Source organism: Suncus etruscus, chromosome 9 (genome assembly GCF_024139225.1).
Source record: "Suncus etruscus isolate mSunEtr1 chromosome 9, mSunEtr1.pri.cur, whole genome shotgun sequence".
Taxonomy (NCBI): domain Eukaryota; kingdom Metazoa; phylum Chordata; class Mammalia; order Eulipotyphla; family Soricidae; genus Suncus; species Suncus etruscus.
The window spans coordinates 95,394,914-95,416,702 of NC_064856.1; the positions used below are offsets into that span (position 1 = coordinate 95,394,914).

The 21,789-nt window shown below is 55.1% G+C and overlaps 3 protein-coding genes across 5 annotated transcripts in view; 1 reads left to right on the forward strand and 2 right to left on the reverse strand.

Annotated features, from left to right (window-relative positions):
- Window positions 1-21,789, reverse strand: part of PEX16 (peroxisomal biogenesis factor 16) — a 561,216-nt gene that overhangs the window by 1,049 nt on the left and 538,378 nt on the right. The window contains exons 2-10 of one of the 3 annotated variants that reach the window (XM_049779740.1): window positions 4,544-4,679; window positions 4,304-4,339; window positions 3,531-3,607; window positions 3,142-3,275; window positions 2,881-2,981; window positions 1,544-1,624; window positions 1,308-1,460; window positions 1,146-1,218; window positions 920-1,039 (exon numbers count right to left, since the gene is read on the reverse strand). In XM_049779740.1, the coding sequence (XP_049635697.1) occupies window positions 920-1,039; window positions 1,146-1,218; window positions 1,308-1,460; window positions 1,544-1,624; window positions 2,881-2,981; window positions 3,142-3,275; window positions 3,531-3,607; window positions 4,304-4,339; window positions 4,544-4,655 (887 nt within the window). In that variant the 5' untranslated portion in view covers window positions 4,656-4,679. Of the gene's footprint in view, window positions 1-919; window positions 1,040-1,145; window positions 1,219-1,307; window positions 1,461-1,543; window positions 1,625-2,880; window positions 2,982-3,141; window positions 3,276-3,530; window positions 3,608-4,303; window positions 4,758-21,789 lie in introns of those variants that run through there. The other 2 variants (XM_049779739.1, XM_049779741.1) reach the window with 2 other exon arrangements.
- On the forward strand, window positions 9,565-13,936 carry LARGE2 (LARGE xylosyl- and glucuronyltransferase 2). Its single transcript, XM_049779980.1, is given in 14 exon segments — window positions 9,565-9,729; window positions 9,731-9,838; window positions 10,065-10,147; window positions 10,280-10,403; window positions 10,569-10,740; window positions 10,845-10,949; window positions 11,339-11,451; window positions 11,536-11,661; window positions 11,742-11,897; window positions 11,999-12,159; window positions 12,483-12,761; window positions 13,058-13,207; window positions 13,286-13,481; window positions 13,578-13,936. Coding segments are annotated over 14 exon segments (2,148 nt in total). The 3' UTR covers window positions 13,788-13,936.
- PHF21A (PHD finger protein 21A) overlaps window positions 18,110-21,789 on the reverse strand; it is a 252,309-nt gene continuing 248,629 nt past the window's right edge. The window contains exons 18-20 of the mRNA XM_049779629.1: window positions 20,960-21,035; window positions 20,131-20,234; window positions 18,110-18,656 (exon numbers count right to left, since the gene is read on the reverse strand). Of these exons, the coding sequence (XP_049635586.1) occupies window positions 18,399-18,656; window positions 20,131-20,234; window positions 20,960-21,035 (438 nt within the window). The 3' untranslated portion in view covers window positions 18,110-18,398. The remainder of the gene's footprint in view (window positions 18,657-20,130; window positions 20,235-20,959; window positions 21,036-21,789) is intronic.

Genomic DNA, 21,789 nt, shown 5'->3' on the forward strand with positions numbered 1-21,789 from the left:
CTCAGTGATGTTCTCCCAGATCAGGGGGTGGTGGAGAAAGAGGACGACACATGACATGACAGAAGCACTCAGATATGTATATAAATAAATGGCCTGCCATTTGTAAGTGGCTTAGGTCCCCGCAACTACCCTGAGAGAGCTCTGTGACCCTCATTTCACAGATGAAGTGATGGGCATAGAGGTCTTGTCCATGGTTTCCCTGAAAGGTTCCAGAGATTCTAGTGACAGCAAGAAATGGGTGACATGCACCTTCCCTGGATGGCCCCTCCATCCCATCTACACTCTCTCTCCCCCAGGCTCATTCGGTCTTCTGGGTAACATGGGCTTCCTCAGTTTGGAACACGGCTTGGAGGGTGACAGGGGAAGAAAGCGTAATGGTGGTCCCCACTGCCTGCAGGCTAATATGCTCTACCTCAGCCCCTCTGGGATGTTTCTCAAGTGCATGCCACAGAATTTGGCTCTGCCATACAGGAAAGCAGAACTGCCTGGTTAACGTTTGATCACTTGCTGAGGTGGAACCAGTGTGGGTAGAGAGGGGCTCCATCTACAGAGTGGAAGTGTTAAGACCCGCCCGCATGTATAGTGTACCCTAACCTGGCCTCAGACCCAGACAGTAGTTGCCTGGGAGCTTTCAGCCTGCCCTGAGTCACCCCAGGTGGGCCGAGAGTGATGCCCATCATGAGCCATCCACAGGCCTCTCTGGCTGGTGGACACAAGGCCTCAATGGCGAGATGGGAACCAAGTTGTGGGCTTGGGCTCTGCCTCACACTCCTGGGGTACCTTGGAGCTACTCAATCTCCCTGAACCTTGGGAGGTGAAAACCAAAGGAGTAATCAAAGGGGTTCTGACAGCAGCCCCCAGACTCCCACCCCACTGGGCTCTACCCATCTACAGTGTACAGGCTGGCCCTGCTGCTTACTCAGAGAAGCGGTCATAGAAGGGCGAACGTAGCAGGTAGTACAGCAGCAGAATGGTTCGTCGCCGCAACTCCAGCCGTTCCCGCCGTGTAAGGTCCTTCCTGTCGCTCAGGAGGCTCAGGCTGTGGGGAGAAGAGGTCAGTCAGGGCTAGACATGGGGATTTGAGGGGTGCAGGAGCCTCTGCCTGCCAGCACAGCGCCTGGTGGAGGGTCTGGAGACCAACTCACCTAGTCACATCCACGAGCCCAGACAGGAGCCAGGGCGTCCATGACCGCTGACCGCAGAGGCCTAGGCTAATCACTGACGACCAAGGCGTCAAGGATGCCTCTGGCACATGATCTGCCTGGCCCACCCGGCCCCGACCGCCCCGCAGTGCCAGGCGAGGATACAGTGCAGCAGGGGTCGTGCGATATGCATGGACTCTGCGATTGTCTCCTGCAGCCCCAGTGGCGTAGGTGGGGTGTTCAATTCCTCTGCAGGCTGCTGCTTCAGTCCTTCCTGTTGCTGGGGTACTCCCCAATGCCTTGAGTGCAGGGATGGGGCTAGAACACAGAGTGAAATATGAGGGAGCCCTCCCTGGTCTAGGGGGCCCTCGAGAGCCCAGGTCAGTAGCAGTAACACTTACTGTTCTGCAGGGTGCGCACCACCCGGTTGGACCGTTTCCCTACATACGACTGCTCCAGGCTACTGGGGCTATGGTCACGGTCTGCAGGGACACAGAGAAGGCAGCGGTGTCAGATTCCTACGGGCAGGTCCTGGGAGAAGGGGTGAGGAGGTCCCAGGCAGCAGCCTGGGCTGAAGAAGAGGCACATGCCCTAGGACAGCGATGGCGAACCTGTGGCACGTGAAGGCCTTGCAGCTGGCAAGCAGGAAGGTCCGCAATTAATAGATTTATAAAATTTATAAAGTGTTTAGATACTAAAATCTTGTTATTAAGGTTTAATTGACGTGCTGGCAGTTTGAGGAAATTCTTTGGTTTTGTGTGGCAGTTAGGACACTCAGGCTCAAAAAGGTTAGCCATCTCTGCCCTAGGAGCTGGCCAGGATCAGGTTTTGCAGGGAGGAACAAGGCAGAAGGGGGCCCCACCTAATCACAACTCAGGGAGAGACACAACCAGAGAGTTGTGTTTTCTTTTTTTGGTTTTTGGGCCACACCCGGCAGTGCTCAGGGTTACTCCTGGCTGTCTGCTCAGAAATAGCTCCTGGCAGGCACGGGGACCATATGGGACACCGGGATTTGAACCAACCACCTTTGGTCCTGGATCAGCTGCTTGCAAGGCAAACACCACTGTGCCATCTCTCCAGGCCCGAGTTGTGTCTTCTTATTAATTGCTTGACATGCAACACGTGGGTCAGAGGAAGCCCAAACATTGTCCCATCTAGGTTGGCAAAGTATGGACCCAGAGCCCAATGCCTTCCTGGGCCCTGAACAGAATGTGCCAGCATCAGGGCTGGCAGGATTCCTGTCTCTGTGAGGTTCCCCCCTCTTTTTTGGGGGGTTCACACCTAGAAATGCTCAGTAATTACTTCTGGTGATGCTTAGGGGACCATACGGGATGCTGGGAATCAAACTTGGATTGGCTGCGTACAAGGCAAACACCCTGCTGGCTGTGGGGGTTCCCCCTCTTATTCTGCCAGCCCAGCATGGGTTCAGAGGTCCCTGAGTCTCCAGGTCAAGTTCTCATCCACTCTTAATCTAGTTGGCATTTTTATTCCTCTAAAGTTTAGGGTGGAGAAGCTCAGTGGCACAGTGGGGCCCTCAGGTTTGAGGCCTTGGGTCCGTGCACCAGACACCCTTCCTCCCAAATAGAAAGAAGGGAACAAAAAGAGTTGAAAGGAAAAAAAAAAAAAGAGTTGAAAGGAGATACACTCCCCAGACAAATGACACTGTACCTGTGTCTACCACCTCCAGGTCCACGTGCGTCCCCTGCCCAAACCTCATAGAATTGGGGGTGCAGCTTACCCAGGGACTGTGCTCGGGTCTCCCTGTCCAGTGGGACTATGGGGGGTGAAGTCTGGAGGCCAGCCTTAAAGGAGATCAGAAGGAACATCCGCAGCACCGCCCTGGGTCAGAGAAGGGGAGAGCTGATGGAGAGGGAGGCTGTAAGTGGGTTCTGGTAAGGGGCAGGCTGGGGTGGGGGTGCTGGCTGAATGCCCTCCACACAACTGGTCTTGGTGCCCTCCCCACACGAGGGCCTACTCCCCCAATGAAGTCCCAACGTACTTGGCCAGCTGGATGAGGGCGATGACCAGCCAGCGGCCCACTTCTCCCCACACCTTGGCGGCCCCCATCTCCATGAACACTTCCACACACTCCAGCACGCTTAGCCATGTCAGCAGTTTCTGCTGCGTCAGCGGCTGCAAGAACCCAGGTCAAGAGGCTGTTGGTGGTGGTGGGGTGTGAGGGGAGCTGATCACTTGCATCACAGGCACCCGCCCGCTGGGGACTATCCCCTTCCCAGTCCTAAGTGGTTGCAATGCCAAGGGTTCTGCCACAGGACAGTGGGCTTCTCTGACTGTTTCTTCATGTGGGCTGGGGACACCCACCCTCAGGCGTGCCTCCACCCTAAGACGTCCAAACGGACAGATACCCGGACAGACAGCTGGGCTCACCACGGGTAAGCTCTTGCGCAGCTCTTTGCGGAGAATGCCATCATTGAGCAACACCAGCAGGTTGGAAGCCGAGTACACTGAGGATGAAGCTGGAGTCAGCCCTGATGTCCAGGAGGAAGCCAGTTTGCCTCCCAGCACCCTGCTTGATGGGGGGTAGGGTGGCCAGGGGGAGCCGGAGGCCATGAGATCATGGTTTGCTGAGGCCTGCTCCTGTCCTGTGAAGTGGCACCTGCCATCTGACTGCTCAGAGCTGCCCACCAGCACCAAATAGCGACCCACATGGAGTGCCACCCCTTGGCCTTTGCTCCTTTTGCAGTTTGGCCCCAGGGAACCCAGAGAACAGGGCAGTCACCTCTGTACTCAGTGGGCAAACACAGGCCTACACCGCCCACAGTCTGGTCCTGGAATGTGGGTGATCAGGCTCTGGCTCCCAGATTTGGGGCTCTTCAGTGGCGGCTCCCTACCCTCATGAACCTCAGTTCCCTGTAACTGGACACTAGGGACAGTCTCAGTTCCCAGCTCCTTTGTCGCTAAGGTATATAACCTGGGCCAAGGCGGGCACAGCACTGAGCCCTGATACCTGAGCCTGCTTGATCCCAGACTGGGGTGTGTGTGTGTGCGTGCGTGTGTGTGATTGTGAGTCCGTGTGTGTGCGCGCTGGACTGATATATCACCCCATTCTCATTCAATATCTACGCAGAATATTCTCTCGGGAAATCCGGCACCTAGTGGTCTCCCACCAAGCCTCCCCTGATCCCGATCCCAGGGCTCACCCAGCTCTGACAGCTCGTGCGAATCGGCGAAGCGACCTGGCCAGAAGACAGAAAAATAGAAGCAGCGGTGAGAAAAATAGAAGCATCTGAACCTGGGGATCCCGGCCACCCGTGCATCCCCGCCCCACGCCCGCCAGACGGGAACCTGGAAGGAACGTGTCAACTACAGCGATCACGCTCCCGGGTGATCCGCAGGGATGAATGGGGTCTGTCTAGTGTGATCGTGGGGTCAGGCGGCACCTGCCAGCAGGTAACTGAGGCCCCGCACCGCCGTCTCCAGCTGGGCCGTGGCGGCCGGATGCCGCATCACATACTCCTGGTAGCGCAGGCCCAGGAGCCGCAGCTTCTCCATCCTGCCCCGGACCCCGACGGAGCCGCGCACCGACAGTCTAAGAAGACACTCAGAGTGACAGACACTGGCAGCGGGCCCCGCTTCCTGCGCCCTCCTTCCGGCTTCCGGTCTTAGCCCCGCCTCCAGGCGGTCTAACTTCCGCCGGCCTGAGAAGTGTCGGAAGGGAGATCCGTAGAGCCACTCTTCTCCCGGTTTCTTCAATCACCTCCCATTTAGGGCGGGCCTAACCCCGCCTTCCCAGCTCCGTGCAGCCATTGGCTGAGTATGCGCTACGCCACGCCCCCTTTCCGATCCGCCTTCGGGATTGGTCACTCACTCTCGCGCCTGCGCGGTGACAGCTCCAGGAGCGTTCCACGGCCGCAGTCTCCGCAGTCCATTCCCGAGAAGGGAGGCGCGGGCGCGAGTCGTGCCAATGGAACGCCGAGAGGCTCGAACGGGAGCGCCAGATGTCTTTGAATTAAGAGATGACTGGGAAGGTAGCGGGCGGATTGGAGCCTCCGAAAGACTCGGGGAGGCGAGGAGAAGAGTTGGATTGGCGCCAGCACGATTGGCTACTTGCCTCCTTGTCTCCTTCCCCCACAGAGGCAGAGCTGAGGAAACTGAGGCAGCCCACACAATCGCGATCCTCCGGCCAGTAACGCTCCACAGAGTAGGGTGCTCCTGACTCCCATTTCCTCGGAGAAAACCCTTAAAAGTATTAAAAATTAAAAAAAAGATGTATATTTTAAAAAGTGGTTCTCTTCCTTTCTTCTCTTTCTCGACGCTTTCTTTATATTCTTTCTTCCTTCCTTTTTTCTTCTTTCTCCTTTCTTCCTTTTTTTCTTCTTCTTTGTATTCTTTCTTTCTTCTTCCTTCTCTTTTTCTTTCTTCCCTTTTTCTTCTTTCTTCCTTTTTCTTTTTTCTTCTTTCTGTTCTTTTTCTTCCTTTTTCTTCTCTTATTTCTTTCTCTTCCTTTTTTCCTTCTTTCTCTTTTCTTCTTTTTCTCACTTTTCTCTTCCTTTCTTTTCTTTTTCTTCTCTCTTCCTTTTTCTTCTCTCTTCTTCCTTTTCTTTCCTTTCTCCCTTTCTTCCTACCTTCCTTCCCTCCCTCTTTTCTTTCTCTCTCTCTCCTTCCTTCCTTCCTTCCTTCCTTCCTTCCTTCCTTCCTTCCTTCCTTCCTTCCTTCCTTCCTTCCTTCCTTCCTTCCTTCCTCCCTCCCTCCCTCCCTCCCTCCCTCCCTCCCTTTTCTTTCCTTCCTTTCTTGAAAGAAACCTGGGTTTTTACTCTCGGCTCAGGGTGACCTTGGTCGGGAGGTTTTCCCTTGTGGGGACCTCGGGTTTCCTCATCCGTAAAACGGTCTGAGTGTACACTTGTTTTGTGCGCGCGGAACCCTTCTTTTAAGGCGCTCTCCGGCCCCCGGAGGCTTCTCCAGGTCCTTCCCCAGGCGCGCCCCCAGAGGAGGGAGGCGACTCTGCTTTCCCGCGAAGGGGCGGCGACAAGAGAGGCGCTGATTGGCTGCGAGGGAAGGGGCGTGGCTTGGGTGGGCGGAGCCACCGGGCGGCTCCTTGGGGGACCCGACCGCAGTTTTATGGTGCAGAGAGTATAATTAGTATTTGATGAATGCCTTACTTGACCTCTTCCCCTCCATTATGTTGTTTGAGGAAGGCGGTCTAGTCAGAATTTGGATCTTGATCTAATCTACCCACAGAAGCTAAGTGTTTAAAGCAACACGCTTCATCAGAAAACATGACCGTCCTACACTACCTCCACCAATTTCTAATCCACTTTCGATTACTCCCTCCTTTTTTTTCTTTTTTCTAGTAGTGCTGGTTGGGGGCGCTATTCCAGGCTCAGTTTTTAGGACATCGTTCCTGGTGATGTTCAGGGGTCATGTAGTGCCTGCGATCAAATTCAGGGTGCCAGCCTGCAATGCATGTTTCAGATCTTTGGCTCACTTCCCAGCCCCCTAGATATGCTTCAACATCTTTTGAGGTTGTAAGCGGGGCGTTGGCCTTAAATATCGATGATGTTCAAGTACTGTTGTGCTCAGGAGTGACCCCTGGCGGTGCTTGGATGTCAGATCAAACCTGGGTCCACCGAGGCCAGCGCTTTAACCCCTGTACACTGTATATCTCTGATGGGTACCATGAAAGTTTTGTAATGAATTACTCTCCCAAAAGTCCTCCCTGGGTGGGGCCGGAGCCACAGGACAGCGGGTAGGGGGCTGGCCTTGCACAGGGCAGACTCAGGTTCAATCCTCGGCATCCCATATGGTTCCTTGGGGCACTGCCAGGAGTGATCTCTAAGTACTGGCCAGGTGCGACCCCAAAACAAAAACAAACACCCTCCTTTCGGTGACCAGAACTGCTGCCTCTCTTGCTGCAGCTGGCCAAGAGTGAGGAAGGTAGATGGAGGGTCCTTTTGTCCCAGAGCAGGTGGTCCTTATTTTCTGGAAAAAGAGGCATAAAGAACAGAATCTGGGGGATCGGGTTTGAGGCTGTAGGGTGCTGCTGACTGACTGCCCTTCTTCTCCTTCCAGGCTTTATTAGGGGCCCAAGATATCATGAAGTGTAGTGTGTGCAGAAGCCAGTAAACAGGGTGGCTGTGGTGAGGGGCTGGACAGTGTAGGGAGAGCCTCAGGGCAGGTGGGGGTGGATCTTCCCTCCTTCAAATTCTTCCTGCCCTGCCCTGTGGCATAGGCAGAGAACTAGACCAATAAGAGAGCAGAGGAGTGCCTCCCTGTCATCGTGTGTCCCCCTTCCTTCCCCCACACACAGCTGGTCCTGGGCAGGACTGGCCAAATCCAGTTTGGGGCCTTGGAGATTGCACCCTTCCTATCCTATGTCCTCACTCTCCTTACCTGCTGCCTCCAAGGCAGGACCTCAGTTCCCAAGTGGTCAGGCAGTGTGAGAGGGAGCCAGCCGCCTTGTCAGTGACCCTCATTCCCTCACATCTAAGCACACAGTCTGGGCCTGTCTGCTCAGGTCCTGGGAGGAGTCCCCACCTCCACCCCAGCTTCAGATGAGTTCCTGGGTGGGCCCTGCCTTCCCTCCTCTTGAAGTTCCCAGATGTCCCCATGCCTCCCCATGTCTCCATGGCAACCTCCAGGCCTGCTGGCCTTCCTTGCAGACCCCCTTTCTCAAGGAAGGTGTCCTGGCCTCCCAGGAGGAGGGGGAGTTGTGGGGATCTCACGCTGGGTTGGGTTGCTGTTCACATTTATTTTGAGGTGGGGGAAGGGGTCATATCTGGCTCTGTCCTTGGGGTTACTTTCGACAGTACAGGGGGACTCATGCAGGATCAAACAAACCCTGACCTCTGGCTTACTTGTCCTCAGGTTGCTGAACTGGATTTCCCCCCTGAGGGCCTCATTTTCTTTTTTCTTTTTTGGGGGGAGAGGAGAGGGCATATCCAGTGGTGCTTAGGACTGACTCTGGCTCTTATTCAGGAATCACTCCAGGCATAGCCTAGGGCATCATATGGAGTGCTGGGGATCTAACTAGGGTACAGTTGCCCCTCTCACTGGAGAGATTCAGCCCAGGGCCTTACTGTGGCTAAGTGGAAGCAAACAAGTGTGGGAAGCCCACAGATGTACCCCTGTCCTTCAGCACCTGGACCACCTAGTCCAGTAATGTCCCCTTTTTCAAGGGGTGAGATGGGGTGAGAACTTATTATTCTTATTCTTATTTTATTTTTTGGCTTTTGGGTCACACCCAGAAGCGCTCAGGGGTTACTCCTGGCTCTACGCTCAGAAATCGCTCCTGGCAGGCTCAGGGGACCATATGGGATGCTAGGATTTGAACCACTGACCTTCTGCATGCAAGCCAAACGCCTTACCTCCATGCTTTCTCTCTGGCCCCAGGGTGAGAACTTCTGAGGAGTACTGCAGCCTAGGGGGGGTGACCTGTTCTTTGAAGGCAGCCTGGGACAGGAAAGCCTGCCTGTAAGGAAGAGGGGAAGGGCCCCACTTCTCTACACTCCCCGAGTAGGTGGGCAGGCCAGCTCAGCCTCTGTTCTGTTCAGTCAACCCTGGCACTTCTGGGTCACAGTCCAGTGAGGCTGGGCTGGCTGCAGGCCTGGAGGGCCTGGAGGTGGGGTGGGGGTCGTGTGATGAAGAAGAAGAACCCGGCTAGGTGTGTGGCCTCTTCACAAGCACAGGAAGGGATCCCCAACTCTGCCTGGGCAGAAGGCAGCCAGTCTGGTGGTCGTGGGGTCCCTTGGGGGCTCCCCGGGACAGAGGCCGGGTTGGGGGTGGAGTGGGGGTGGCGGGCAGGAAGTTCCAGGTGTTCCAGGCTCCAGGCGCCCGGGCTGGCCCCGCCTCCGTTCCCAAGCAGGTGTCCGGGGGCCCCGCCGCCGCGTTCCAGCGACCCTCCCGCCTTCACGGCCAGGGTCAGGGCCCTTTCCCCAGGGGGGATCTATCTGATAGAGGGTGGGCCTCGGAGCTGGACTGGTGGGACGGGCTGGAGGCAGGTAGCGGGCCCTGGGCCTTCCGGGGTGGTTGCTCCGGCACTCGCCATCCGAGGGCTGCCCCTTCCTCCCCAGTTCCTGGCACTCGGCGGGGACCCTCCCACCCTGGGCCAGCCGGGGTCTAGGCCCCTCCGGAGGCCCAGGACCTCCCCGCCCCTTCGAGCTCAGCGGAGCGAGGTGAAACCTGAAGCCAGGTTGGAGGCGGGGCTGGCTCCTGCCGGGACGGGGCCGGCCCGCGCCTCCACCTCCCCTTCCCTGCGCCCCGCTCGGCAGCGCCAGGTCGGGGACCCCGAGACGCCGGAGCAGGTGGGCAGCGGGCACCGCGCGCGTGAGGCCGTCGGGGCCCAGCGCCCAAGACTGGCTGGCAATCCCCCTACGTCTCTGCCTCTCCCTCCCGGCACCCCAGGACCCGCGATGGAGCCCCGCGATCGGGGTCGCGCCCCTCCTTAACGTCCCCACCCGAGGCCATGCTGCCCCGAGGGCGCCCCCGGGCCTTGGGTGCCGCCGCGCTGCTGCTGCTGCTGCTCCTCGGATTTTTCCTCTTCTCCCGGGACCTGGACGGTAAGAGCGGGCGCGAGGCGTGTAGGTGTGGGTGCCCCGAGTTTCTTGGGGTGCTGATGCCACGTGTCTCTATCCTGTCCAGATGGCCGGCCGCGGGGGGCCTCTGCCGTCGATGACGGAGACCTGTCGCCCGCGCCCCGAAATCTCTCCGTTGCCTCCCCGTCGCCACCCAAATGCCAGGTAGGTGGCACGGCCCCGGGCCATGGGGATCCCCCAGCCCTGCCCACTGGGCCTCACCTGGCCATCTGGGGGAGCCCGGGCCACGCGCCTTCGAGCCTCGGTTTCCCCATTTAGGGAGCAGGGCAGTTGAACTCTTGCGCGCTCTGTGCAACCCCGTCCCTCATGCCTCCTGTTTCCCAGCGCTGCCAGGCCACCGCCCATATTACTGTCCCCCAACCCCTTGCAGCTCCTGCACGTGGCCATAGTGTGTGCAGGCCACAGCTCCAGCCGGGACGTGGTCACCCTGGCGAAGTCCATGCTCTTTTACAGGTACAGCCAGGGGTGTGTGTTGGAAAGGCTTGCTCAGACCCACTGCGCGGGCTATGTTTTGAGGCCAGGCCCTTGGTTATTGAGGAGCCGTTGGTCCCTCTGGTGGGGGCCCCCCTCTTGTTGTTCCCCAAGGAAAACCCCCCTGCATCTCCACCTGGTGACCGATTCTGTGGCCAGAAGCATCCTGGAGACTTTCTTCCGCACGTGGATGGTGCCGGCCCTCGGGGTCAGCTTCTACGACGCTGATGAACTCAAGGCAGGAACCCGAAGGCTCCCAGGCCCCTCCATCCTCTGGGGTTGGGAGTGTGGAGAAGGAGTCTCAGCTGTCAGAGCCCCCTCCAGTCCTCCTCACTTCCTGAAGGCTCCACTATGTTCTGGGTCCTAGGACTTCAGCCACCTCCCTCCCTTGTCCCCACTGCAGCCTCAGGTCTCTTGGATCCCCAACAAACACTACTCAGGCCTCTATGGGCTGATGAAGCTCGTGCTGCCCAGCGTCCTGCCTGCCAGCTTGGCCCGCGTTATCGTCCTGGACACAGACGTCACCTTTGCCTCCGACATTGCCGAACTCTGGATGCTCTTCGCTCACTTTTCTGGTGAGAGGCCCAGGACCCTGCCACCCCACCTGCCTCCTCCCTGGCCTGTCCCGCACAGGGTCTCAGGCAGCTTCAGCTCTCTCGTGCCCTGCCCTCCCTCCCAGATGAGCAGGCCATTGGTCTCGTGGAGAATCAGAGCAACTGGTACCTGGGCAACCTCTGGAGGAACCACAGGCCCTGGCCAGCTTTGGGCCGGGGATTCAACACAGGTGGGAACAGTGCAGGGCAGGGGGCAAACGGGTTCTCCTTTGAGGGATTGGGCAGGGCACAGAGTCTAGAAAGTCCCCCTCCCAGGTCCCCCTGCAAAAAACACTGGGGAAAGCACCTGCAGATAGTCCCCCACTTGGCGGGACCATTATTACCGTTGATGGATTGGTTCTCTCCTATGTAAAATGGGAGAGATGTTACCAGTTTTGGGGTGTCTGAATGAGCAGGTGCCTATGTGGATGAGAGAATGACTTAGTGACAGAGATTCACCCTGTGCACAACTGGACAACCAGACACACACATTGAGGGCAAAGCCCAGGCATTGCAGAGCCACTGAGGCCAGCCCAGTGCCACCCACATTCTTGATCCCCACTGCCTCCTCTCCTGCCAGGCGTGATCCTCCTGCGACTGGACCGTCTGCGGCAGGTGGGCTGGGAGCAGATGTGGAAGCAGACGGCCATGGGTCAGCTCCACACCCTGCTTGCCACCTCACTGGCTGACCAGGTCTGGAGGAGCCCCTGGGCGGGGTTGGTAGGCGGGGCAGGGTGGGGTGATGGCCCTAGGTGACTGACAGCCCTTTGGGTACAGGATATCTTCAATGCAGTTCTCAAGGAGCACCCTGGGCTGGTGCGGCCCCTGCCCTGCGTGTGGAACGTACAGCTGTCGGAACACACACTGGCTGAGCAGTGCTTCTCGCAGGCGTCTGACCTCAAGGTGTGTGGGGGTGGTGGCAGAAATGGGGGCTCCTGCTGCTGTGGCCCCACCATGCTCTATGTACACCCTACCTGGTGCAGGTGATCCACTGGAACTCCCCCAAGAAGCTGCGTGTGCAGCACAAGCATGTGGACTTCTTCCGCAAGTTGCATCTCACTTTCCTGGAGTATGATGGGAACCTACTGCGGAGAGAACTCCTGGGGTGCCCCAGCCCGCCACCCCCTGGGGCCCTGCAGGTGAGTGGACATGTCTGCCTTCTCTGGGGGGCGTGGGGGAGGCTGTGCCCACCTCAGCATTATCTGGGAAGCCCAGACCTTACCCACCAGACTCTTCTCAGTTGCAACAGGCCCTGGCCCAGCTCGACGAGGATGACCTCTGCTTTGAGTTCCGGCAGCAGCAGCTCACAGTGCCCCGAGTGCACCTCACCTTCCTGCCCCATGAGCCCCCACCCTCCCGGCCTTACGATGTCACCTTGGTGGCCCAGCTCTCCATAGACAGGTGAGCGCGGCACCGGTGGACAAGGGCAACTGCTGGAGAGAAGTTAGAAGCCTCGCTGTTTACTGCTGGCCAGGAGGAAGTTGGAGACAATGATGAGGGGGGTCAGGAGCCTGGAGAGGGGCTGGGGTACTTGTCTCAGTTCTCTCCTGCCGCCAGTGAGCAAGTGAGTATCTTGAGGTGGGCTTGTGCTGGAGTTAGCCCCTTCCCCCAGAAGAAAATTCTGAGCTGTCAACTGTTGGGTTAGGGGTGGGGGGTGAGGTTGCCAGTGGGAAATGTCCGCCCTGTAATGCCTCCTGGGCTTACCACTGCCTGCCTTACCCTAGGCTGCAGATGCTGGAAACTCTGTGCAAGCACTGGCTGGGCCCCATGAGCTTGGCCTTATACCTGACAGATGCAGAGGCCCAGCAATTCCTGCACTTCGTTGAATCCTCGGCTGTGCTCTCTGCCCGACGAGACGTGGCCTACCACGTGGTGTACAGGGAAGGGCCCCTGTACCCAGTGAACAAGCTTCGCAATGTGGCCTTGGCACAGGCGCTCACCCCCTATGTCTTCCTGAGTGATATCGACTTCCTGCCTGCCTTCTCCCTCTATGACCATATCAGGTGAGCCTGGAGGCCAGTGCTGCTGAGGCAGGGTGGGGACGGCTGGTGGGCCTGCAGGATCCCAGGCTGTCCCTGTGCTTTGGCATCCTTCAGACTTTTAGGTGTGTAACTGAAAGCTGGTCTAGTCTTTTCTCTGGCTCTCCTAGGAAAGTATGGAGCCCTGGACCTGTGTCCAGGCTTCAGCAATTCCCCTAGCCTGTCTACTGTGGGGTGTCTGCAGGCCTAGAGAAGCAACAGAGGAAGAATGCCTGAGGTGCAGCACTCCTTCCTTCTGCTTGTGTTTCCCCACCCCCCAGGACCTCCATCGAGCAGCTGCAGCTGGACAGTGGGCGGAAGGCGGCCTTGGTGGTGCCAGCGTTTGAGACCCTTCATTACCGCTTTAGCTTCCCCAGTTCCAAGGCCGAGCTCCTGGCCCTGCTGGACTCGGGTGCACTCTACACCTTCAGGTAGGGGAGCCCTCAGTGGGTCGTGTCGTACTCAGACCACCCTGCTCACCCCTCACCTCACCAAGGTCTCTCTCTTAGGTCCCACGAATGGCCCCGGGGCCATGCACCCACTGACTACGCCCGCTGGCGGGAGGCCCAGGCCCCATACCGTGTGCAGTGGGCAACCGACTATGAGCCGTATGTGGTGGTGCCACGGGACTGTCCCCGCTATGACTCCCGCTTCGTGGGCTTTGGTTGGAACAAGGTGGCACACATTGTGGAGCTGGATGCTCAGGTGAGGCTGAGCATCATCTGGTGGGTACCTCATCTGGTGGTTCCCCACCCCCACCCCACTACCCAGCAGTGACTCCCTTTCACCCCCGCCCTGCAGGAATATGAGTTCCTGGTCCTACCAGAGGCCTTCACCATCCACCTGCCCCACACCCCAAGTCTGGACATTTCCCGCTTCCGCTCCAGCCCCACCTACCGTGCCTGCCTTCAGGCCCTCAAGGACGAGTTCCACCAGGACCTGTCCCGACACCATGGGGCTGCTGCCCTCAAGTACCTCATTGCCCTGCAGCGGCCCCCGGACCCCTCCTGACGCCCCCTCCAGATATTTAAGTTATTTAAGTTCCCTGAGGGAAGCTCTGGGGGAAATACCCCTGGGTGGGGCTGAAGTGCTCCTCTTGCTGCTATTTTGTGGCCTGGATCCGGTCTGTCTCACTCTGCCCCAGCTGGTTTGGGGCTGGTTCCCCCATCCTCATTAGGTCTAGATCCCAGTTTCATCATGGAAGTTTTCCTTCCAACCTCCTCTGTTGGGGTGTTTCTAGCGCTTGGGGTCTGGGGGTCCTTCTCTCTGGGGGATGGAGGGCTACAGCGTTTCTGGCTTGCCCGCCCTCCCCCTCAGCCCAAAACCCAACACCAGGAGGCAGAGAGACTTTATTTGGCTTTATTTAGTAAAATGTTAAAATAAATAAATACAAATTGATCAGCTGCTCTGTATTCCCCCCACCCCCTCAAAACAAAAATCAAACAAACAAAAACAAAAAACTTTGAAGCACAAAACTCCAAATACAAGTTCTACCAAGACTGAAATCACAAAGGGCCTGGACATGAGACAGGATGGGGGGCTTGGCTGGCTCTGTTCTGCTCGCAGCTGCCTCACCTCTGGCCTGCCTGTCCCATCCTGCCTGACTGCAGCTTCGCCTGGGCTGGAACCCAGGGGCACTGGAGAGAGGTGCAGGGGCCAGAGGCTGCTGGGGGCCACAGTGTGCTCCTCTGAGAGGCAGGGCCCCAGGGAAGGGTGTCACCACTGCTTCCTCTCCATCCCTCTGGGGTAAAGACGCCCCCTTCCTGGAGAGGTGCCAGCCCTGAGGACAGGCTTTAAGTCAGAGAGAGCCTGGGTCTCCTGTTTCCTGCCAAGGGTGCCCAGCTAAGGGGTGGGGGTGGGGCCCAGTCAGTCCCACAGCGCAAACAAGAAGCCACAGAACTGGAGAGCCCAGGCCTGAAATGGCACTGGGTCCCTGGCAGTCCTACAGCCCCAGAGCCTTTGGCTCTGAGGGTACAAGTCTCCGAAATGAAGCCCTTTGGAGAGTAGGAGAGACCACACCTGAAAGGTTTGCTGTGTCTGAGTTGGGAGTGAGCCCAACAAGGAGACCCTGATGGTCCAAGAAAGGAACCATCCAAGATGGCTGAAGTGGCAGGAGATGACCCAAGGACAAGGAGATAGGCGAGACCCTTGATTGGGGCACAGGGCTGTCACGCCTGATCATATCACCTCCTGGGCCCGAACTGAGAAGCAGTGACAGAAGTGGGCCTGGTGGACACTGGCACATAGATGGTGCTGGCTAGAGGACGCCAGGGCCAACTGCAGGCCTCACATAGGTAAGGGCCCCTCCAATGCCTCCAATGAGCCCAGCCTCTCTGCCAGGCACCACCAAGGTGCCAGATGAGGAAGGAAGCAAGCAGAGCTCAGCAGAGCAGAGGCAATACAAGACCTGACAAGCTCTATCCTGAAGAGCAAAGGGCCCGCAGGCAGCTATGGCAGGAAAGGGAGGCAGAGACAATGCATTGTGGGGAGAGCTTGCTGCCTCCAAGTGTGTAGCCTGCGCCCTGGGGATCCTGGGTCCTCCTGATGAGGGCCTCTGGGTCCCAGGCCAGCATGAGGGCTAGCAAAGAGGACTCTGATCTCAGAGCAGGAGTGGGGCAAGAGAAGGAGAGGCAGGAGGTGAGCTCACTCGGATGGGTGATCTTCTGAGTGTGTCTGGGCACCCACAGGTCTGGGGCAGTGCAGCAGGACCTTCTCTTGATGGAACAGTGAAGAGAGGAGTGGGTGAGTAGAGCCTTCTCTTTGAAGTAAGGAGCGTTTGGGAACTGGAGTCCAAGATGCAGAACGGAGGCAAGGCCACCTTTAGACTGCACTAGACCAGCTGACACAAAAAGCAGCTCAGATGAAGTGTTTAGGACTCTGGACAAGAGGGAGCCTGACTGACTCACTCACAGCCACCTGCCCGCCTTCGTCTGCTCCAACTCTGCTCTAAGCCCCTGAGGACCTGCAGGCAGTTCTTTAGAGCCAAGGTCTTAGCTCCCTCCCCAACTTATTACAAGAAAAAAAAAAGGCATTGGGTGGTACCACCCACCCCCTTGCCTCTGGGCCCAGACGACTCAAGGCTGCCTAAGCCAGAACCCAGAGCCTGCTGCAGGCCACTGAACCTCTGCCAACAACTCCAACTAGTCCAGGCACCTCCACCAAGTACAGAGCAGACAGCACCTAGGTTTCTGCGTGAGAAAGGGTAGCTCCTTCAGTCCTCTACCAAGCCTGCAGCCCAGCCCCCCTTTCCCCCTTCTCTCACATTTATGGGACTTGAGCAGAAGTGGCTGGCAGAGCCAGAACATTGTGTGCCTCAGGGTCTGTCTCAGCTGCATTGGCCTCCAGCCTCCATCTGTCTCAAAAGTGACCTTTTCTGCCCTTCTAAACTTTGGACCTAGAACTCAATGCACCACTGACTTTCAGTACCTGGGTTTTCTCGAGGAGGAGGAGGAGGAGGCAGGCCAGGCTAAGGCCAGCACAGCATACCCAGTCAAAAGTCGGTCACCCAAGAACCTTGGGGTGTATGTGTGCATGTGTGTGGAAGTGTATAAGAGCTGATGGAATTCCATTGCTGGTGCCCAGAGTTAGTGGGCCAAGAAAGCAGGCTGCTGGAGATTAGCCCTCCCTTCAAAGGCCGGATTGCTACCAGGCTGTGCTGGGCGCTCTCTCTCTGGAGACGCCAGGCCCCACCAGCCCTCTCCCTCCTTGGCTCATCTAGGCCCACCAGGCTTGCTCCCTGCGTCTTTTTGCCAAGAAATGGGGTGCCTGGGCCCCAGGAGCTGCACTGCCGTTTCCTTCAGTTGTTCCCCCCGCACTCCGAATGCTGGTGGCTGAAAGACCGAGGGCAGCACCAAAGGAAAGGATCTTATTTAGGCATCAGCCTTTTTTTGTTCTAGCAATATCAGAGGAGACAACAGGAAAGGGCCTCGAGAGTATCCACACTCCATTTGGGCTTCAAAAAACAGGAGCCACGTTCCCTGCCAGAGACAGGCCCGTCCTTTCAGAGAGGGGAGGGCACAGGGGGCAGCCACAGGCGCCCTTTGAGGCCAAGAAGCCTAGAGACTGGCCCACCAGGCTTGAGACACAAACACAGCAAAATGTCATCATCAGCAGCAGGTTCTGTGCTAAAAAATTATAACTACAAAGCATTTTCTCCAGTTCTGACACCTTTTTAATAGAAATCACTGCTTTTAGGAAACAAATAGCACTTTTGTAATTTTTGTTTGTACAATGTTTCTTACCTTGATCTTAATTTCAGTAACACTAGGAAGAGCTCAATATCTTTTATTTTCCTTTTTTAATTAAAAAAAAAGTTGCTGTTGTTGTTTTCCCCAGATACAAAGATTTTTGCCCTTGCATAAAAAAACAGTGCCGAACGATGACACAAGGACTCACACAGACTCACTGGACCTCACTGACACTAGAATTCTATTCTACCATGCAAGGTCTCGACTACCCTTAAGTGGACTGTCAGCCTGAAAAACAGCTTTTCTATTCCTTATTTTTAGTTTTGTTACCAAAAAAAAAAAAAAAAGTAAAAGAAATGACAAAAAAAAAAAAAAAAAAAGGAAAGGAAACCAAAAAACCCATTTTTTTCTTAAAGAAAAGAAGAACAAAAATGAAAAAAAGAGCAAAGAAACGTCTCCATTTAATTTCCCCCACACGGGGTCACGCACTGCTTCTCCCAGGATCTTCTCTCCTTATAAATATAGAAAAGGGATCGAGCTTGTTTTCAAGTCACGTCACTGACCCACTGCCTTCCTTCCTCACACACACACGCCTGTGCCGAGGGCCCTTGTTGGGGGACAGGGAAGGGAATGGGATCGTCGCGGGGATGCGCCAATTTGCCAAAGCAGGGCAGAAACTGGGGTGTATATGTGTGTGTATGTATGTATGTGTGTGCGTGTGCGTATGTGTGGTGGGGGCACCCAGGTAGGGGAGCCAAGTGCTCTAGAGAAGAGCCTGGTGGCTGATCTTGGGGTCCTCTCAGCACTGTGCCCACCAGACAATATGAAATACTGCTTATTGGATATACTTCCCCACCCCGACTCCCTCCCGTCCCCTCCCCACCCCTCCTCTGGGCACTGGGGTAGGTGGAATCACAATTTCCTTTTTTTCTTTTTCTTTTTTCCTTTTTTTGGTTTTATCGTAGTGAAGGTTTAGAAACAGGAAAGCCCACACACTCTTTGGACTTGTCTTCTCTACCTGGACAAACGGCTCGGCAAATAAGGATCGGAAACCTGCTGTCCTCCCTCCGCCCGTCCCCGCTCCCCACCCAACGAAACAGAAACAAACCCATCGTGGCTGTGGAGGCTGCTGCAGGCACACACTGGTGTATAATAGAGAGAGTAAATATATTATTTCACTTGGCATGGTGCTGGCAAAGAACCTCCAGCTGGCACTATTTCATGTAACATGGTCCAATCTTTGCATGTACACACAGAATAAGAAGGATCAATTGGCAAACTCTGGTGCCACATGGCACAAGCATCTTCTCTCTCTCTGGAACCAAAGAACCACAAGAATTCTGTACTTTCCAGAAGAAATCCAGCTCCGCTTTCCTAGAGTCATCAGTGTTGCGCTCTCCTCGCCGCCGGGATCCCAAGGCCTCCTGCGCGGCTGTTATTGAGTCTCTTCCCCCTGGGGACAGTTCGCTGTGCAGCTCTGGGAGGAAGGGGAGGGGGCCGGTGTGGAGGGGGCGGCGTTGGCTGGGGGGCTGCAGTCCGGGCCGTTGGACATGGTGCCCACGGCAGCCTCAGAGTCTACAGGTTTTGAGAGGTCGATGCCATGGATGAGGCGGATGAGCTGCTTGACCTTCTCTAAGGAACTGTGCATCTCCTTCTGCCGGGCCAGGACAGTGCTCTTCATCTCCATGCATTTCTACAGTGGGCAACAAGGGTGCATGCACTCAGCCTCCTGCTTCCCTGATAGGTCCTATGAGGGTTAAGAGTATCCTGCTGGCTGTACTCAGCCCCGAACCCTCGCTCTGCCCTAGTCGGGAGCAGGTGCTGCTACTCGAGGGAGGGAGAGAAGCCCAAGCAGCTGGAGAGATGCCCTTTATAACTCTCCATAGGCTGGGAAAGAGCACTGGGGTAGGGTACTTGTTTGAATGTGTGGGACACTAGTTTGATCCCTGGTACTGTCTAGGCTAAATAACAGTATATTCTTGGGCCTGAGTATTGAACTGTCGAGGCTGACTGGTTGGCTGAGTTCTGCTAGGAGTGGCCCCTGGGTCTAGGAAGTATCCTTGGGAGGCCACTATAATACTAGCCCCAAAGTAAAGTGAAAAAAAAGCCAAGCTCCTAAGGGGTCAGGACTTGGCTCTGCAGAATGTATGTGTTGCGTAGTCAAAGTCCTCGGTTCCATCCCCAGCATCACACACAAAAGACGAACCAAGACACAAGCTCCAAGTTCCTGGAGCTGCAGAGAAGCTGGTCTGGCCAGGCTCTGGCACCTCTGCAGGGTTTGGCCCTTGCTCCAGGTAGAAAAATAAGCCTGTGCACCTGAGTTCTCTGTGAGGCATCTCTGAGATGGTTAAGTCAGAAATATTTGAATTTTTTTTTTAATTTTGGTTTTGGGGCCACATCTGGCAAAGCCTAGAGATCACTCTCACTCCTGGAGGTGCTCAGGGTACACTATGAGGTGCCAGGAACCAAACCAGGATCAACTGTGTGCAAGATAAACTATAACTATTTCTGTGGCCTCTTAGCAAGGTTTTAGAGGTGGGGCCTGGTGCAGCACAGTGACTCTTAGTCAACAGTATCCCTCTGCCTGGTCACAAGCTTGCATGCTTGTTTGGCTCCTATTCCAGGCAGGGACAGAGATATGAAACACACACGTCACAGGCAATAAGGAAAGAGAATGCAGGTGAGTGGGACTCGCAATTGGCAACCAACCCTAGGTACCACCTGTAACTCATTCCACTGGGAGAGCCTGCTCATAGAAAGAAACCTTGCCAGGTCGGAGCAGCCCTCGAATCCCTCTGACAGACAGCCCTTGCTGCCAGCCTGAGGTACAGTGCTTGTCTCTAAGTTAGTTCTCTTTCCCAGAAAGCCATTCAGCACCACGGAAAGCGCAGGAAGCAAAAGCCATTATAAGGGCCCCACTAGCTCCAGCAACTGGGGAACCTGGTCTGTGTGCTCTGTGCCAGCCAGGAGACCCAAGATCACCCAGATGTTCTGGAGCTTGGCTAAGGCACATCCCAACCACACACCTGTATCTGAGGGCCATACTCTGTCCATCTTGATTAACTGCAAAACTGGGACTGAACCAGCAACTGGGAGCCATATGTGCTATTTTGCACGTAGACGATTCTCTGCCTCTGTCTCGCACTGGAGCTAGGGGAGTTACTTACACTTATCGAATTGCTGAGCTGTTTCACCTTCTGCTCTAGTTGTTCTCGTTCTTGTTTTAAATCTGAACTCCATTTAAGTAACTTCTGTTTCTCTTCTTCTTTTGCTGGGAAAAAATAGTATCTGTTTTTAACAGTGATTCTTAACAATTAAAAAATATTGGGATAGGGGCTGGGCGGTGGCGCTAGAGGTAAGATGCCTGCCTTGCCTACGCTAGCCTTGGATGGACCGCGGTTCGATCCCCCGGCATCCCATATGGTCCCCAAGCCAGGAGCGATTTCTGAGCACATAGCCAGGAGTAACCCCTGAGCGTCACCGGTTGTGGCCCAAAAACCAAAAAAAAATATATATTGGGATCGCCTCAGTATTGTATGGGGCTACTTGGGCTCTACCCAGTGGTGTATCAAAGGGTCAAACTTGGGGTTTCTTGATGTAGGCATAGACTTGACCCCTTTGGCGATTTCCTTGACCTTGACTCACAGGTTCTTTGAAGTAACCACTATGTTCAAGATACCTACCAAAGAAAGTATTTTGCACAAACTACCCAACCCCCTCAGAGCCACAATAGGCCCTCTGGAACTTCTATGTCTAAGACACACACGCTAAGAAAACTGCCAGTGGCTCAGGCCAGGCTTAGACCAATCAGACAACATTTCTCTCTTTCCTCAGAAATGTGTTACACAAACTTTTGACTTCATCTAGAGCTATTACTATGTTTTTTTTTTTTTGTTTTTTTTTTTTTACTTTAAAGTACCGTTTCAAAACAATACTGCCTTCCACTATTTTTTTTCTTTTAAAGCAGGGGAATTTACAAGTAGAAAAACTTTTTACCTGCTTTGTAGGCAATATAGGAATGAACAATTGCTAAAGTTCCAGGCCAGGGGATTGCTTCTTCTTTCTTCAGCATCTGCAAAGATATTTAGAATTTTACCTTGAGGAGGAGGCATATAGGCAGTCACACTTTGAGTACGTAAGCAATGTATCTGGAGCAGTGAGTCTCTGATGGTAGATAAGACCAGTTTTTTTTTTTTATTTCACCTATGAAATTATTTAGTTCTGTCATTTCTGATTGTAGTTTCCTCATTTCCACTCTCATATCTATCTTCATGTTGTATTGGCTGTCTGTTCCATTCCTTCCTTCCTTCCTTCCTTCCTTCCTTCCTTCCTTCCTTCCTTCCTTCCTTCCTTCCTTCCTTCCTTCCTTCCTTCCTTCCTTCCTCCCTCCCTCCCTCCCTCCCTCCCTCCCTCCCTCCCTTCCTCCCTCCCTTCTTTCTCTCTCTCTCTCTCTTTCTTTCTTTCTTTCTTTCTTTCTTTCTTTCTTTCTTTCTTTCTTTCTTTCTTTCTTTATTTCTTGGACCATATGGGATGCTGGGAATCAAAACACTGTCCTTCTGCATGCAAGGCAAACACCCTACCTCCATTCTATCTCCCTGGCCCCTCTTTCTTTTTTTCAGGCCTCAAATATCCTCATCATTTCCTCTCTATACTTCATACCCAACAGGTCATTACTATGTTTCTTCAGGGCTACTGGTAGGTTTCTGTGTTGCTGTTTTTGAGTGAAAAGTTACTCTTATTTTATAGAAACCAGCATCATAGAGAAAGTTGCTATAAGCCCCAATTACTTGATAACCAGAACCCACTAGTACATGGCTACAGTGGCT